Here is an 18,778-nt window from a genome sequence, read left to right as displayed (position 1 = left end):
TACAAAAATCATTTTATTTATACAACTTTTTGTTCTTGCACAACATACATGATTCTCAATTTTTTTTTGTGAAATGGTGGTATTCATAAAATAATGAATTTATAGGATATGTTGTAAAAGAATAAAAAAAAGAATATATTTTTTATTTTGTTTTGTAAAACATATCTATGATCAGATCCAATGAAATAGTGTTCCGCGTAGAATCTTTTCTCTATAACATATATAACAAATGTTTATATTTAACATATAACAATGTTCCTAGCGAATCATGTTATTGGACTGAAGTGAATATATTATTCAAAATCCCTTGTAGATAATTTTCAAGGACTAGTTTTGTTCCTCCAAAAACTCAGTTAATAGTGAACTGTGTAAGCTGCCGGATGAAATCCAAGATGGTCTAGGTAATATGCTTAAATTACTCTTATGTGAAGCTGTTAGGCCGATTAAACTTTGAATATAGTAAACAAAATCAATATTCGAACACTCCAATAAGAGAATAAACTAAGTAAACTCTTATTCACAAAGCACAGTAGGTTACAAAAACTCTCTTAGTGATTTATAGCTTATCACTAAGAGCTGCTGGGTTACAAGAATAATATCTTCGATATTCTAACTCTCTTAGAGTAAACCCTAAGTTGTGTTGATATACACAGTTACATGATATCTACTGATTGATTTACAATTATCTGCTTCCTAAAATAATCTAATCATAGCTATCCTTCTACTGTCCTAATCTGCATAATCTTCCTTGATCTTTATCTTCCTTCTTTATCCAGATCTACTCCTGAAAATCAGCCGCCTGCAAACTCTGATCTTCGCTAAAATCTGATCCAGCTGGTAGTCGTTAAACTCTGATTTGCAGTTAAACTCTGATATCTGCTTCTGCACACTAAACAAGTTAGAAACCTGTGACATCTTCAAATATGTAACAATCTCCCCCAACTTGTACATTAGACAGAATGAACAAGTTATATATATATACTGATGATGTCAAAAATTATCAAGGACAAATGCATGAAATAATTAATTCACAGAACTAATTACAACTTACAGAACCAGCAGAACTATCTATCAAATCAACCTATATCCAAAACTTTCTCTGACAAACTGGTTGATCAGATTTTCTTCCTTCAGTTTCAAGGTCTGTATCATCTGGGCTTTGACATTTCTGAGCTCTTCTCTTCCCCAGATTGATAGATAGCTGCTCTCAAGGCATTCACCTTTCTTCTTGCCATAGCATCTCCTAGCTGAATAACCCTTGGTCTGTCTGCATCATTATTATAACCCAAGATTCTGGTATTTGCAATAGTCTCCATTACAGAGCTATTCTTTTCCATACAGATTTCAGAACCATTATCCTGAGCTATCTTTGGAGTATATTCTTCATCAGACTTTATTCCATAGAATCTGCTTTTCTCATTGATAGTCCTCTTCATCAGATCAGACCATCTCTGAGTAGCTTCATTCTTGATTTCCAGCATATAATGAAAGTGTTCAAGCTCCCTCAGAGATTTCAGCAAAAGGTCAGCTTCTGAGATTCTGTAAACTCTGCCAGACTCCAGAAATATAGCAATCTTCTCCTTGTCTCCAGTACATCATGAGTGTCCATGAGAATTTGCACTGACTCTACTTTGTCTAGGTCCTTTTGAGTAACAGCTTCTCCCACCTTCTCAGTCAGAGGATATGGATCTCTAAAAGTGGTTGCTGAGCTTGTTTCTATCTTTTCCTTCCAGTGCCCTAAACCAGTAGTATCATAAGCTTCCTTTCCTCTGGTTCCATGAGTTCTGATCCTGGTAAGCATTGAGCTTTCCTTGTACAGACTTGTACCAAGGCTTCCAAAGAGACTCTTCTTCTTCTGGTCTTGAGATTTCCTAGAGTTTGTCTTCAGCCATGAGGCCTTAGTTTCTTTATTCTCAGATTTTTCTTCTGCTGCTGGAACTTTAACTTGAGCACTGTCAGAGGTTAAAGTTATATCAGAGATTGGCTTGACTTCATTCTTTCCTCTTCTTGTCAATCCAGCTTCTTCTTCTTCTACTTGATCAGATACATCAGTGATTATGTTTGCATCCTTGCTTAACTTTATCATCCTCTGAGAGGGATTCTCTGATGCAATCTTGACTATAGATTTCTTCATTACAGTAGGAACTCCATCAATAGGTTTCTTTCCTTTGTCCTTTGAATCAGTCTCAGATTGAGCTTGAGACCTGGTTCTTGGTCTGTTGATATCAGCATAGTTCATCTCACTGATCACTATCCCTTTTTGTTTTGGTCTTTTCTGTTTCTGTGAGGGATCAGTGATTTGCTTCTGCTCATCAGACTTTGTCTTGCTGATCTTCATCTTCTTAGCAGCTAGTCTTTCTTCCTCAAGTCTGATAGCTTCTATATCCACTCCTGGATTTTCCCTTTCAAATATCTTTCTTGCTACAGCTTCATCAATTGCTTGCAGAGAAGGAGATTTGTAGAACAAGGTGGTTTCTTTACCTCTGAACTTCAGAGTCTGACAAAACTTCTGAGATTCAGGATCTCCAGCTTCAATTAATTTATCTGATCCAGAAATCAGATTTTCCTTCTTCTGTTCAACTTCAGAATTCACAACAGCCAGCTCCTTTGAGATTTCCTGAGAAATTCTAACTGCTTCATTTATGCTCTGTACTTGAGACATTGTAATTATTTCCAGAGAGCTTTGCTTTTGAGAGCTTTCCTTTTGTTGAGATTTTCTGAGTCTATCAAAGTTTCCACCCTCATCACTCCTTTCTTTATCTCTGATTTGCATCTTTAATTGCTCAGAGTTTCCTACTGCATTCTCCTTATTGTCATCTTCATCACCATCTGGCTTTTTCTTTATTATTGGCTGGTCAATTTTGCATTTGTCATTAACCACTTTCTCCCCCTTTTTGACATTATCAGAGGTAAGAGCTTGAACCAGCTGAGCTACTGAGGAGCTCAAGTCAGCCAGAGTATGTTGCATTGATTTTTGAGTCGCCTCAATTGAGGCAAGTCTATCTTCCACAGAGGGAGGCTGAGTTCTGCACATCCTCTGGAAATAGGTTAAATGACAAACTTTTCTCTGTGCAGACATGGGATGTTGAATTGGAGATGAATGAACCGGAGTAGGAGTCTTGAGAGGAGAAGATTCTCTGACTGGTGATAGGGCTTGAACTGGAGAATCAACTCTTTCTGGTGCAGTTTCTCTGACTAGATCAGAGATTGAGACTGGAGGAACAGAAGTCTGAATGGGAACATAGGTGACCTCTGTTGCATCATCATCATCATTATCATCAACAAATATGCTCAGAGTATGAGATGCCAGAGCTTCTGTTGCTGCATCAGAGTTTGCAGCTGTAGATACCTCCTGAATAGGAGCTGCAACATTGGCTTCAGGTTGTAGCAGAGAATCTTGAATCATTTTCAACACAGCCTCTGTATTAGCATCTTCTGATTGAACTTGATAATCAGGATTTGGGTCTGCCATATGAATGTAAGCTGCAGATGTTTTAAGTGGCATTGCAGATAAAGGTTCAACCATTACTGGATCTGCAATTTGAGATTGATCAGAGAATAAGATCAATGCCTGGTTAGGATCTTCTGACTGAGGAGGCTCAACAGTCAGATCAGTTATAGTTGTGGGCTTGACTTTCTTTCTCTGTTTCTTAACTGGTGGAGGCTGCTGAGGTTCTTCACCAGAGTCAGAGTCAGAGATCTTCTGCACAAATCTTCTTTTTCTGGGTGGAGGAGATGGTTTGGTTGGTGATTTTGAAGATCTGAGAACCCTTTTTGGTGAAGTTGTTGCAACTGGCCCTTTTTAGGAAGGACCAGAGGATAAGATTTGGTCAGATTTTACAACTGGCCCTTGTGGGGAAGGACCAGAGGTTGGTTCAACATCTGGCTGAACAGATGAAGGAGGGTGTGGTATATTCTCATCAGAGAATAAAGGTCCATACTTATCAGGCATAGCTGCCCTCAATTTATCTTGAACTGTAACAGGAATGGCAAATACTGGAGGGTTGGGTTTCTTGCTATCCTTTTTGATAAGATCAGTAAATGCACGTTTGGTTATTCTAAAAGGCAACTCATTACCAGACTCAGGCATAGGAACATCAGGGAAGCAGTATGAAAATATGAGCCCAATCTGTTGGCTGAAAATAGGAATGGCATCAAAATTGCTACATTTGTTGTCGAAAGCCCTGGTGATGCAATCATAGAAAAAGCTCCACTCCTTGCAGAGATGTGGACGCTTGAGTTCCCCCATCTTTTCTGTACTTGCTGAATACCCAAAGAAAGTCATCATGTCCCTCAGAGTTTGAGTGGAGACTGAAGAATCGAACTTGTTATGTTCAGGAAGATGAAGAGCCTTCCTGACAGTCGCTGGTGAGACAAAATATTCTTGACCCTCATAGCCACAGGTTAAGGATGGAGAGCCATGATCAGCCCCATCATCATATCTGGCCGTCCTCCAGAATGTGAGGACCTGTGATGGAGAAATTGACTCCGGCTGAGTCAGAGCATACATAAGCTCACTGTGAGCCAAAAAATCCTGAATAAGATGAAATTCCTTGGGGGCTTCATCATTGTCGAGAATGGAAGCATAGTTATTGGTCACAAACTTAGCCCCATCAACCTCAAACGTTGTTGTCGACATGATTCTGAAAAAAAATTAAGAGTTTAAAGAGTGTAGGTAAGGTGTTTGATGATTTGCATAAGAGAGAATAGAGAGTAGAGAATGTGAGAGAAGAGCAGTAAAAATCGTGTGTAAAAAGTTAAAAACTTTTTAAGACTGATATATATATATATGTATATGCACGATTTACTGACTGAAAGTGGTAGTGGGACACGTGGCAGATGTCTAACGGTAACTAAGAGTGTAGTGGAGCGGTAATTATTAGTGGCGTGTGAATCGTGCAATTGTGTAACAATTTCTGAGAAAACACAATTATTTACCGTGTTTTTCTCCACTCAGGAATTCAAATGGATTTTGTACCGTTTGACAATTAAAACTAATATTTACTCGACCAAATATTATTTAATTAAACTCCGACGTTGATCAGAGACTTGACCACTTGACCAGAGTTTAAATAAATATCAGACTATGTGACAAACAAAGTGTTGACAGAAAATATTGTACTGATAAATGAGAGCAATTTGGATTTTTATCAACAAATTTCCTCAGAGTTTGCAAACAGCTATTTGAATTTAGTCAGACATTACTCGTTGTCACAGAATTTGTTAATCACAAATATGGAGTGCAAAGTGTAAGTGTGTTGACATGATTCCAATATAGTCTTAGAGATTGACAAAATTTTGAATAACATTAGAATGAATCAGATTATTAGAAAATACTTTAAACACTTCATAAGCCGAGTTGACTACAATATGAATCAGAGTTTAAATTTTCTTCTCTTTACTAAGTCACTAATCTTTTGAATGGAAACTTCTCAGGGTAAGTGAGTCATAACCTTCATCAGATTGTTACTTCTCAGTGTATTTCTCCAGTAATCAGAGAATGCAAAAAGTCCCCAAGAAAAATAAGATTTTTCTAATGCATTTTGCTTAATACCAGCAGTGCACTTGGATCATTCCTTTCACAGATTATCTAAGATCTCAAAGGAGTACCTGAGAAATTTTTTTTTTTTTTAAGAGAAGAAATTGAATTTATTGATCCATATTTAAGATTTATTTAACTCTGAGCTCATAAAGGGAGTAAAACAAATTCTAAACTGATTACATATCTAATATTTAAGAAGTAAGGCAGTCTAAGTGACAGATTTAGATCATGTTATGTGTCAGATAGATTTCCACATATGTATTGTTACAAATATCAGACTTTGGAGATGTTCATGACTGAATTCAAGAATTTGCAACATATTCTTCACAGGAATGCCACTTATCAGTTAAAATTTCATGTAATCAGAGTTTGTCAGGTCAGAGTATAAATATCAGTGTCTGTCATAGAGAGCATAACCATCAGAGATTGAATCAGAGAATAACAGATGCAGTTATAAAACATGCTTGTGGTAGCAATTAACAACAGATACATTATAATGTAATATAGCAGAGTTTACAGAGGACCAGAGATCATCCCTAATTCATTTACAAGTCTTGTAAATGTTGCTTCAGCCAAAGGCTTGGTGAAGATATCTGCTAACTGTTGATCTGTAGGCACAAAGTGAAGTTCCACTATTCCTTCCATCACATGTTCTCTGATGAAATGGTATCTGATACTGATGTGCTTTGTCATGGAGTGCTGTACTGGATTTCCTGTCATGGAAATAGCACTTTGGTTATCACAATAAATATGGATTTGAGTGAGAGATAACCCATAGTCCAACAGTTGATTTTTCATCCATAAAATCTGAGCACAGCAGCTTCCTGCAGCAATATACTCTGCCTCTACAGTAGATGTGGAAATTGATTTTTGTTTCTTACTGAACCAAGACACTAATCTTCCTCCAAGAAATTGACAGCTCCCACTTGTGCTTTTCCTGTCTATTTTGCATCCTGCAAAATCTGCATCAGAGTAACCAATCAGTGTAAAGTCTGATTCTCTGGGATACCAGAGTCCCATCTCAACTGTTCCCTTGAGATATTTCAAAATCCTTTTAACTGCTACTAGATGTGGTTCTCTTGGATCTGCTTGAAATCTTGCACAAAGACAGGTAGCAAACATGATGTCAGGTCTACTGGCAGTCAGATATAGATGTGAGCCTATCATACCTCTGTAGTTAGTAATTTCTACTGGTGTTCCAGTATCTTTATCTAACTTAGTGGCTGTTGCCATGGGAGTAGTAGTAGCTGAGCTATCCTGCATACCAAATTTCTTTAGCAGGTTCCTTGTGTATTTAGACTGATAAATGAAAATACCCTCATCAGTCTGCTTGACTTGTAGTCCCAGAAAATAGCTCATCTCTCGCATCATGCTCATCTGATATCTAGACTGCATAGCTTTGAAAATCTTTCACAGAGTTTAGGATTAGTAGATCCAAAAATGATATCATCCACATAAACTTGAACTAAAAGTAGGTCATTACCATGGTTGAGATAGAACAGAGTTTTGTCAATTGTACCTCTGTTGAAACCACTGTCCAAAAGAAATTGAGCCAGAGTTTCATACCATGCTCTTGGTGCTTGCTTTAGTCCATAGAGTGCCTTGTCAAGTCTGTATACATGATCTGGAAATTTAGAGTCTACAAAACCTGGAGGTTGTTCAACATATACTTTTTCCTCCAGCTCCCCATTTGGAAATGCACTCTTCACATCCATCTGAAAAACTTTGAATTTCTTGTGGCGGGATAGGCCAAGAAAATTCTGATGGCTTCCAATCTGGCAACTGGAGCAAAGGTCTCATCATAGTCAATTCCTTCCTGTTGAGAATATCCCTTAGCTACCAGTCTTGCTTTATTTTTGGTGATTATGCCATCACTGTCTGTCTTGTTTCTGAACACCCATTTGGTACCAACTATTGATCTGTTCTTTGGTCTTGGTACTAGTGTCCAGACTTTCTTTCTTTCAAATTCATTTAGCTCTTCTTGCATTGCTGTTACCCAGTCAGCATCCACTTTCTTAGGTTCTGTCTGAGATAGAAATGAATGAAATAGGCATTCATTTGCTGTTGCAGTTCTAGTTTGTACTCCAGCATCTGGATTTCCAATTATTAGATCTGGTGTGTGAGACTTTGTCTACTTCCTTTCATGTGGCAGTTGACTTCTGGAATTTGATCCTCCCCCATGATCCATGTTATTTCTAGTGTCAGTCTGATTCTCTGATGCTTCTCCCCCATGATTCATGCTGTCTTCATGAGTATTCTGAGTTTCTGATGCTCCCCCTGAAGATGTAGTCACACGATTTTCTGATGTAGAATTATCAGAGTTTGATGAATCAGTATCACAGTTTGCGTTTTCTGCCGAGTCTTCAGTATTTTCATCCAGATGATCATTGTGAAAATGCTCCCCCTCAACAGGTGCTTGAGGTTGATGAGTTGGAGTGACATACTCTGATATGAACTCAGAATCAGAGTTTATTGAATCAGAGAATGCATCTTCATCTTCAAATCTCAGTTGCTCATGTTCATCAAAATCTTCCATCCCAGTTATTTTCTTATCATCAAATGAGACATGGATGGATTCCATGACTACTCTTGTTCTCAGATTGTAAACTCTGAAGGCTTTTGTTGACAGAGGATAGCCAACAAAGATTCCTTCATCAGCTTTCAAATCAAATTTGGTCAACTGTTCAGGATGACTTTTGAGAACAAAACATTTGCACCCAAATATATGGAAGTATTTGAGATTTGGTTTTCTGCCTTTGACCATCTCAAATGGTGTTTTCCAATGCTTATTTATCAGAGTTGCATTCTGTGTGAAGCAAGCAGTTTGCACAGCTTCAGCCCAGAAGTAAGTTGGCAATTTTGCTTCCTCCAGCGTGGTTCTACCAGCTTCAATCAGAGTTCTGTTCTTTCGTTCTACAACACCATTTTGCTGAGGTGTTCCAGGTGCTGAAAATTCTTGCTTGATTCCATTTGCTTTACAGAACTCTTCCACCTTAGAATTCTTGAACTTAGTGCCATTATCACTCCTGATGATCTTTACTGCATCTTTAGAAATTTTGTCCAGTTGCTTGACATGTTCAATTAGAAGAGAAGATGTCTCATCCTTGCTGTGTAGAAAATATGCCCATGTGTATCTCGTAAATTCATCAACAATGACCAGAGTATATCTTTTCTTTGCAATGGACATTATATTTACTGGTCCAAAAAGATCAACATGTAGCAGATGATAAGGCTCAAGAATTGAGGACTCAGTTTTACTCTTGAATGAAGATTTCCTCTGTTTTGCTTTCTGACAGGAGTCACAAAGACCATCTGGTGTAAAAACTGATTTGGGTAGTCCTCTTACAAGATCTTTCTTCACCAATTCATTTATAGTGTTGAAGTTCAGGTGAGAGAGTTTCTTGTGCCAGTTACAGCTATCTTCAATACTAGCTCTGCCCAGTAAGCAGATTGCAGAGTTATTAGAGTTTAAAGAGAGCTTGGCTTCATAGATATTTCCATGTCTATATCCCTTCAGAACAACTTTCCCAGTGCTTTTGCTAATGACTTCAAAGTGTTCTTCAAAGAAGTCAACATGATATCCTCTGTCACAGATTTGACTTGTGCTGAGCAGATTGTGCTTAAGTCCTGAGACTAGAGCTACAGATTGAATGATGACATTTCCAAGATTGATATTGCCATATCCCAAAGTTTTCCCTATGTTGCCATCTCCATAAGAAACATTTGGGCCAGCCTTCTCCACAAAGTCTGACAGTAGAGCTTTATTTCCTGTCATATGTCCTGAGCATCCACTGTCCAGAACTAGGATGTTTTTCCTGTTGCCCTGCAATCACATACAAAACTAATGATTAGTTTTGAGGACCCAGACTTGCTTGGATCCTTTGTTCTTATTAAGTTTGTTAACACTAGCAGCGGAAGATTTATCAGAGTTTAAATCAGAGTTTATGCTAACAGACTTTTTAACAGAGTTTAAACCAGGAGAATCAATCTTTTTCTTCAAAGAAGGTTTCAATTCATAATAATCATAGTATAAACTATGGTATTCCTTACAAGTATAGATGGAATGCCATAAACAACCACAATGAAAAAAAGGATTTTCTGGTCTAAATCTACTATTCCTAGTCTTAACTTCTGATTTGGGAGACATAGAATTTATGTCCTTATTCTTCCTGCAAAAGAAGCAAGATGATTAGGATTACCACAGTTATGACAAGTTTTCCTAGGAGCATTAGGAATAGGCATATAATTATTACTTTTCTTTATTCCTACCTTTCCATTTCTGTTTTTCCTAGGTTCCTTAATCCTGTTTTCTTGTTTGACTTCCTTGAGCTTATGCTTAAGCTGTTCCTGAGTCATTAAACCTATGTTGACCTGTTTTGGTTTATTAATCTGAGCTTTTGATTCTGCAACAAATCTAACTGGTGCAACTTTGGTTCTATCAGTCTTAACAGTCTCCTGTTTAAATGACTCAGCTTCATTCTTATCAGTGTGTCCTAGTCCTTTCTTCCAGTTTCCACTTTCTAAGATATTCTGAGTGGTTTTACCTGGTTTTACCTGGTTTTCTTTAAGAGTTCATTCTTAATGAAAACAAAATCATCTCTTTCTTTCTGAACTTCCAGCATCTGAACAAGTTCTTTCTCAAGATAATCATTCATTTTCTTAATATCTAAGATTTCAAATTTTAATCTCTCATTTTCTAAAGTCTGATCTCTATAACTGACATGCAAGTTTTTAAGAAACAGTCTTAACTCAGTTGTATCTTCAGTATCAAAAGCAAGAGTAGAATGAGGTACCTTCGATTCAACAGCCTCAGTGTTGTTGTCTGTGTTTGCCATCAAGGCATAGTTGACCTCTTCCTCAGAATCTGATGAGTCTGCCCAGCTCCTTTTCTTAGTGATAAAAGCTTGTCCCTTTTCATTTTTGACTTTCTTGCACTCAGTTGCAAAATGACCTTTTTCACCACAATTGAAGTAGGTATACTTAGACTTATCAGATTTTCCAGATTTTTCTTCCTTGCCTTCATTCTTCTTGAATACCTTCTTATCAGAGTTTCTGTCTTTCCTTGAGAGTTTCTTGTAAGCCATTTTCTTGAAACTTTTAACCATCAATGCTACCAGCTGCATCATTTCAGTATCACTGTCATCAGAGTCTGAAGGCATATCAGATTTTGAGTCATTATCAGAGTTTGATGACTCAGTATCACACTTTGTGACATGTGCTTTTCCTTTATTTTTCACAGCTATTTCTCCTTGAACTTTTAGAGCAATTGGTTTGGATTTTCCTCCATGTCGTTTGCTCCTTTGTTCCATCTCAAGTTCATAGGTTTTCAATCTCCCAAAGATATCATCCAGAGACATCTCTTCAAGATCATGATTATCTCTTATAGTGGTTACTTTCAAATCCCACTTTTCAGGAGGGGCAAGTAGGAATTTGAGATTTGAGTCTTCCAGATCATATTCTTTATCCACTAGAGATAGGTCATTCAGCAGCTTGACAAACCTGTCATAAATATCAGTCAATGATTCACCAGTTTTTGAATCAAAGTGTTCATACTCTTGAGTAAGTATGGTCCTTCTGTTCTTCTTGATGGCTTTGGTTCCTTGACATCTGATTTCCAAAGCATCCCATATTTCTTTTGCAGTTTTGCATCCAATCACCCTATTAGACATAGCATTGTCTAGAGCACTGCAACAAGTGTTTCAGTTTTGCATCCTTACTGATTGATGAGATGTCCTTAGGAGTATAGTCTTTCTTTTCTTTGGGAATCATCTTTTGGGGTTCATCTCCAACTGCAACAGAGAGCTTTGTTGGCATGTGTGGACATCATAAATCCTGTCCAGGTATTCTGGATCTGTGGACTCCAGAAACATAACCATCCTAACCTTCCAGACAGGATATTCAGATGCCCTGAGGACCGGAACCCTAAGTGACTCATATCTACTGTTTGAAGTTTGTGATTTTTCAGACATGATTGTGTGATTAAGATCTCACTGTAGGTATATCAATAAACCTCGCTCTGATACCACTTGTTAGGCCGATTAAACTATGAATATAGTAAACACAATCAATATTCGAACACTCCAATAAGAGAATAAACTAAGTAAACTCTTATTCACAAAGCACAGTAGGTTACAAAAACTCTCTTAGTGATTTATAGCTTATCACTAAGAGCTGCTGGGTTACAAGAATAATATCTTCGATATTCTAACTCTCTTAGAGTAAACCTAAGCTGTGTTTATATACACAGTTACATGATATCTACTGATTGATTTACAATTATCTGCTTCCTAAAATAATCTAATCAGTAGCTATCCTTCTGCTGTCCTGATCTGCACAATCTTCCTTGATCTTTATCCATATCTACTCCTGAAAATCAGCCGCCTGTAAACTCTGATCTTCGCTAAACTCTGATCCAGCTGGCAGTCGTTAAACTCTGATTTGCAGTTAAACTCTGATATCTGCTTCTGCACACAAAACAAGTTAGACACCTGTGACATCATCAAATATGTAACAATAGCTGCAACTTGAACCCGAGGTTTTTGAGTTGCATGTGAGAAGGAATTCAACAGTGATGCAAATTGTAAATAGTTGAATCTTGGGTTTGGAATTCAAATCTCATCCACTTTCATATAACTTGATCTAAATCATTTCACTTTGTTCTCCGATCTTAACACTTTAAATCATTAAATTCAAAATAAATATCAACCAATTAATTACCTTTAAATATGACTTAAAAGAGTAAAAATTTTATTTATAAAGGTTTACATATTCTTATTGAATGTTACCACAACAAAGTAAAGATTATGACTTCTAATATTTATGATAATATATTTAGATTTTATCAAATTTACGTACTATTTTGTTGGTGCACATTATATATATATCACTATTCTCATTTCCATGTAATTCCAAGCAAATCCATCGATGTAACTATTTGTGTGTAATGAAGGCTTAGCATTGTCGGCTAGATAATTCATCTAAATCATAATTAATCAATATGGTGTGCATCAGGTTTATGTTGGGAATTAGTTTTTGATTTTACACGATTCCTAAATAATTAGTCACTGGAGGTGAATATGAAATCTCATTAGGATTGTTCTTCCTTTTGGAAAATTATTTTCTTTTTTTACAGTTTGCAAATAATTTATGAATCAATTGTGACGCCATAATGAACATATTCTTTATTGTATTTAATTTTTAGAAAATTGCGATTCTTTCGTAATGTACATAATACTTATACCTCTTTTGGATATTTAAAATTTGTATATTCTCATTTAATGTCCCTAGCACGTTCTTTTCCCATTGCTCTTTCATATTTTTTTTATAAAATTTTTTGCATTTCACGAGAGATTTTAGTCCTAGCTATGTGATATTGTTATGTGTGTGCGTCATTGTTTTTATATGCAAAACTCGAGATTTCTAGACACTTCTTATGTGACATCACTTAGTGTATGTGCTAGTACCATATTTATATCAAAAATCTAAAGAGCTCCAGAAGCTTCTTTCTCCAGAGAATTCTTGACACTTCTATGGGCCCCGATTCACTCCGCTCTTCTGGTGTGACATCATTTCGTGTATGTGCTAGTACTATATTTATAATAAAAATCTTAAGATCTCTAAACACTTCCTTTTCCATAGAATTCTAGACACTTCTTTAGCACCCTATTCACTCAACTCTTCTTATGACACTATTTTGTGTATGTGCTAGTATATATATATATATATATATATATATATATATATATATATATATATATATATATATCAAAAATCATATGATCTTTAGACAACCCCAAACACTTCCTCCCAATTCACCATATTCTTCTTATGCCCTTGTATTTAATCATATGTATGGGTGTTATGGTGCTTTACCATGCAATTCCGTTGAAGTAGATTGTATCTTACAAAATCCAAAGCAGATCAGATGGTAGATTTCATACATGGGAATCGGGTAATTGCAGTGGTGAAAAAGTGATTGTGACAAGGCAAGGTTAATGGATAAGGAAAGGGCTAGCTTTGTGATTAGAGAGACGAGTGAGAGATGACCGAGTAAATATCATTGTATATCATCCTTTGCTCCAGATCAAGAGCCCGATAATAATATTGTAAGTACTGTAACCAATCTTCAAAGAGAAATGAAGAGGTTCAGACAATTAATCACATTACATCAGTTACTTGAGAAATTTCAGATGCGGTATCTTGATATTCTCGAGTAACTAATTTGAGGTGTCGTATTGGATGAACCTCTTAATTTTTCTTTTTTGATTGGTAAAAGTACTTCATAGTAACGTTTATTGGGTCTTGATCTGGAACAACGGTGATACAATGACTTGCATATGGTGGTGAGAGTGATAGTAATATCACCTACAAATGACTGAGTGTGTCCTCAATTATGTCCGAAAAGAGATGTCCAGGCGGACACACACTGCTGCAGTAAGTTCTTATAAAGATTTTACCTCCCTCATTGTAATATATGACTTTGGGCATGAATTTGCATGTTAGTATATCAATAATGTTGTGGTAGTTTTGTTTCTTCTACTTTGATTGGATCTGTATCCACTATACATATTCTTTGATTGCGGTTTGGACTTGGTTGAATGATAAAAACACAATCTAGTCGCTACATATAAGGTTTGGTGACAGGTAATACGTACGTAAACATAAATAATTTCTGTAAGGAAGATCTGTTGCACCCTACATGAAACATGAATTTTTAAAGGTTAAATATCAACTAGCTAGGTGATCGACTGCATACAAAAAAATGAAGTAGATCACTCATTGTAAATTTGACTTAAAATGATCATCAACCAACTTAATTTAATCATTCTGTTGAAGTTGAAATCCGTTGATTAATGATCTTGAGTCAAATTTTCAATGAGTGACATGTTTGAGTTTTTTGTACACAGTTAGTCACCTACTTAATATTTAACCCAATTTTTATATGTCATTGTCGAATATGGTTTCGAAATATGATTTTCATAAGAAATCGTGATTATGCTCGAAGTTAGAACCTGCGGTGCCTAAATGGAATCAGATAGCCTCATTGCAGTCCATGCTTGACTATTTAAATAATGCTTGCCTACATATTGCTAAACGATCCTCATGGAGATCATAATGAAATTTATTTATAATTGGGATATATGGTTGATATTAACAATTACTGTCTTTGTTCTTAAATATCTACTTTTTAATATTTTTTGATGCATAATTTTAATTTTTGACCACGTAGCTAAAAATATCATTTTTATAAATCGGTTTTTTGAATAAAAATATTGATTAATAATTTATTGTAAACAAGAAATTATAAAAATAATAATTTTGAATATAACAACAAAGTACTTTAAATGCGTATGAAAAGTCAAAACGTGGATATTCAAGAATATTGGGCTTACTTAACAATTTGAACTTACTATATTTCTTATACTAGGTCATTAGATGTTTGTATTAAGATAAAATCTGATACTCTCAAGGTTTTGATGATCACACTGTAAGCAAGCTAATAGCCCTAATCTGGTGCTTGTTAGCGAGCTATCAAAGGATTATATACATGTGCTAACAGTTTGCAAGTTTTCAGTATAATATCTATCTGTCAGCAAGCTTACAGGAAATTTCACGGATTAATTAATCAGCAAGTTCACAGCGTGAACAGAATAGCAAACAGATAAGAATCAAGGTAAAAAATAAGGAGATTTATTAGGGAATAATTTGTAAGGATTATAATATTTATATATGACTTATATAAATATTAGAGCTCAGTTTTAAACAAGAGTTTTATTCAAAAATGATTTCCTAAAAGATAGGAGTGTTTATCTCTAATTCGTTCTTATCCATTAGAACTCCTATTTGATTTCAAATTATGGTTTTTCTATAGAGGTTTTACTGAGATTTTTCACAACGTTCTTTTTGGTTTACTCAGCAAAAAATGCAAGGTTCAAATGTTCATTATTCAAGCAAATTAAACGTTAGGTGGTTGGGCCAAGAATGTTGGAAATTTGCTGAATTATGACTGTTGGAATGATTGTATAAATACTTGATTCTGTTTGCCGTTTTTGATAACAAGAACACACCTCAAGCTTCTGAAATACAACTCACTTACATTGCTAAATCTTTCTTTGAGCTCTAGTACTTATATTTGCTTATATATATATATATATATATATATATATATATATCAATATATATATATATATATATTGAGCTCATAGTTTGGGTTGAATTAAACTTTTACATTGTATTGCTCAAGGTGTATTTATTTTTGTTGCTGTGTATTCAGCTTGTGAAACAAGGGAACTAGTTAGCTAGGAGAGTATACATGGGAAGTATAGGTCTTCGAGAGCTTTTGGTTCGTGGTTCAAGGGTTTCAGCAACCTGATAACAGGAACAAAGGTTAAAGGGGGTTATATTATTGAATCTTGTAATCATTGACATTTCTTGATTAATAATATAATCTCTTACTAGTTAGTAAGGGACGAGGACGTAGACCATTATGGTTAGGGGTCGAACCTGGCTAAAATTCTTGGTGTTGCTAGCTTACTGTTTATTACTGTTTTGCATTGCATGTTTATTGTTAGTTAGCTGACAGTTTACTCTAAATCTTAACAACAAGTTGTCTGTGACAGTTTAACTATTTGGTAACAATTAAAAATCGTATGAATTAGCCATAACACCTATTCAACCCCCCCCCCTCTAGGTGTATAATTTTAATTGGTATAAGAGCAATGTTATACTAATACTTCTGTAACAGGAATAGTATCGATTTATATGGCTGATCACTTTCAGGGAAAGTCCGATTTTAGAGCTCCTCTACTTACAGGTTTTGACAATTACAATTGGTGGAAAGGCCAAATGGAGGCTCATCTATCCAGAGATACCCTAATGCAAAGAGTTGTGCAGAGAGGTCTTTATGAATATCTTGATAAGGATGGAAAAGTCAAGGATGTTGATGAACTCACCTAAAACGAGCTATCAAAGGTTGTTGCCAACGGGAAAGCAAGGAGTACACTAATCAATGGGCTGAATCAAGCTAAATATGAAAGGTGTCTTCTCTAAAAACAGCAAAGGAGATTTGGGATGCCTTCGAGACATATCACGAAGGTTCAAAGGCATTAAGGAAGGTCAAGCTCGGAAAGCTTATGAAAGAATTTGGAAGCTTTACTATCAAGAAGGGAGAATCCATTGGAGAAAGTCAAGCTAGATTCCAAGTCACTCTTAATAGCCTTGAAAGACTTGGCAAAAAGATTCCTCAATCGGAAATCAACATGAATATATTAAATGTGGTTCTGTTAGAGTTTGGTGCCAAGGTCATAGCAATAGAATCAGCTCTCAACATTGATTCTATGGATCACCTAGCTATATTTGCTGAGTTGGAACAATTTGAAACTAAGATCGAAGCTAACAGCTCAGAAAGCAGCAAGCTCCCTACTAAGAAAATGAAGAATCTTGCACTGCACTCCTCTGTCAGCAAGCTGGAATCAGATAATGAAGAATCAAAATCAGATGAGGATCTAGCTCTTTTGACCATAAAAATAAAGGAAATGATTGAAAAGAAGAATGAATTGAAGAAAGAAAAGGGCAAAGCTTTTGGTGCAATGAGAGACTCAAAAGATGATGTATGCTTCGAATGTGGCAAGAAAGGAAATTTCAAAAGGGATTGCTACAAGCTGAAAAACAAGTCAAAACCGCCTAAACAGCAAGCTGATTACAAGAATAAAAAGAAATCAAAGGCACTTCTCACATGGAGTGATGATGAGGATGAATTAGCTTCTGATGATTCAAGTGATGAGATGGTGAGCTTGGCTCTTGTTGGTCTCGATGGCTCAATTGAGACAATCTATTCGGATTCAGACACAAATAGTGAGGTAAACTCTATTAATTCAGAATCTAATACTATTGATGCAACTACTTGTGAACTAACCATACAGGATAAGAGTTGTTCATCAATAATGGAACTCATTGATCTCAAGAATGAGAATTATGAACTCGAGAAAGAGAATGTTCATTTAAAGAAAGTCATAGGTGATTTCTTGAATGAAAAGAGTGCCAAGGCTAGTAGTGGAATCATTGCTGGTCTCAAGGAACAAATCTCACAACTTGAAGGGAACAACATGCAAATCAAAAGAAGGAATGATACACTGATGAAGGAACTCAGCTCGCTGAGAGCAGATGTTAAAGCTAAAGATACAATTTTAGAAGCTTTCAAGTTAAGCAAAACCCAAAGCTTAGCTGAAATATCTATTCAACCTCGAAGGATCAAGTCATTGGAGCAAGAAGTCAAAGATCTCCAGAAAGCCATGGGAAAGTTTGTTCAAAGAGAAGAAAGACTCAAATCCAAGATGAAACAAGCTAGAGGTCCACATGACAATGGAGGTATTGGTGCGGCTTCTACATCCACATCATCAATGAAATATGAAGGGAAAAATGGCATTCCATACAATTATGCCATGCCTTGGATGATGTGTCACAAGTGTGAAAAGAAGGGCCTGCTTGCTAGTAATTGTTCAATGAAGAAAACTCAATCATCAAGCTGGAAAAGGAAGTCTGCTCACAGACAGTACGCTGACATTACAAACAGGACAAAGACAGCTCCGAGACAGTATGTTGATAAGATTGGCAGAACATGGAAGAAGAGTTCTAAAGTGGTCCAAATATGGATCAAGAAATCTGATTAAAATGTTCTTTATGTTTTATCATCTCACACTGCTGGACCCAACAAAATTTGGGTACCAAAACGTTGAGTTGTTTGTGTTTGTTTTGTAGGTTTGTCTCGTGTCTAAAATAAAGCCAAATCAATGGATATTGGATAGTGGATGCACTAGGAACATGAGTGGAGACAAACCTCAGTTTCTAAGCTTGAAGAAAAAGAAGGGTGGTCGTGTCACAATTGGTGATAGCACGACTCTTCCTATTCTCAGCAAGGAAACTATAGGTAATAGTATCATATCTATTAACAAGGTACAATATGTCAAAGGTCTTACTTATAACTTACTTAGTATAAGTCAGTTATTTGATGATGGTCATATTGTTAACTTTGGTAAACATGAATGTACTATACTTGTTGGTGCTAACAAAACTCCTCTAGTTGCAAAACGAGAAGGAAATGTATATGTTTTGAACTTTGAAGAACAGGAGGCAGGTGTTTGTTTAGCAGTTGTGGATAATAATCCAGAATTTTGGCATAAAAGGCTTGGACATGCTCATACGGATCATATCATCAAGCTGGCAGCAAAGTAACTAGTT

The 18,778-nt window shown here is 36.0% G+C and overlaps 1 protein-coding gene across 1 annotated transcript; it reads left to right on the top strand.

The window, feature by feature from the left end:
* The first annotated feature begins 16,303 nt into the window (after nucleotides 1-16,303).
* LOC135149429 (uncharacterized) lies at nucleotides 16,304-18,210 on the top strand. The gene is made up of 3 exons (XM_064085152.1): nucleotides 16,304-16,480; nucleotides 16,579-17,608; nucleotides 17,705-18,210. Exons 1-3 carry the CDS (start codon nucleotides 16,304-16,306, stop codon nucleotides 18,208-18,210), a joined length of 1,713 nt encoding a protein of 570 aa, XP_063941222.1.
* Nucleotides 18,211-18,778: the final 568 nt, after the last annotated feature.

This window comes from Daucus carota, chromosome 9 (assembly GCF_001625215.2).
Source record: "Daucus carota subsp. sativus chromosome 9, DH1 v3.0, whole genome shotgun sequence".
Taxonomy (NCBI): Eukaryota; Viridiplantae; Streptophyta; class Magnoliopsida; order Apiales; family Apiaceae; genus Daucus; species Daucus carota.
The sequence above is the reverse complement of the archived record's forward strand: the minus strand, read 5'-3'. Positions and strand labels throughout refer to the sequence as shown.

What these genes read in the sequence shown, in the direction of transcription:
- LOC135149429 (XM_064085152.1), top strand. Translation starts at nt 16,304, where the DNA reads ATGGCTGATCACTTTCAGGGAAAGTCCGATTTTAGAGCTCCTCTACTT. An exon ending in AGGATGGAAAAGTCAAGGAT is followed by an intron (nt 16,481 to 16,578) that starts GTTGATGAACTC and finishes TAAATATGAAAG; the next exon opens with GTGTCTTCTCTAAAAACAGC. An exon ending in TAGTAGTGGAATCATTGCTG is followed by an intron (nt 17,609 to 17,704) that starts GTCTCAAGGAAC and finishes CGCTGAGAGCAG; the next exon opens with ATGTTAAAGCTAAAGATACA.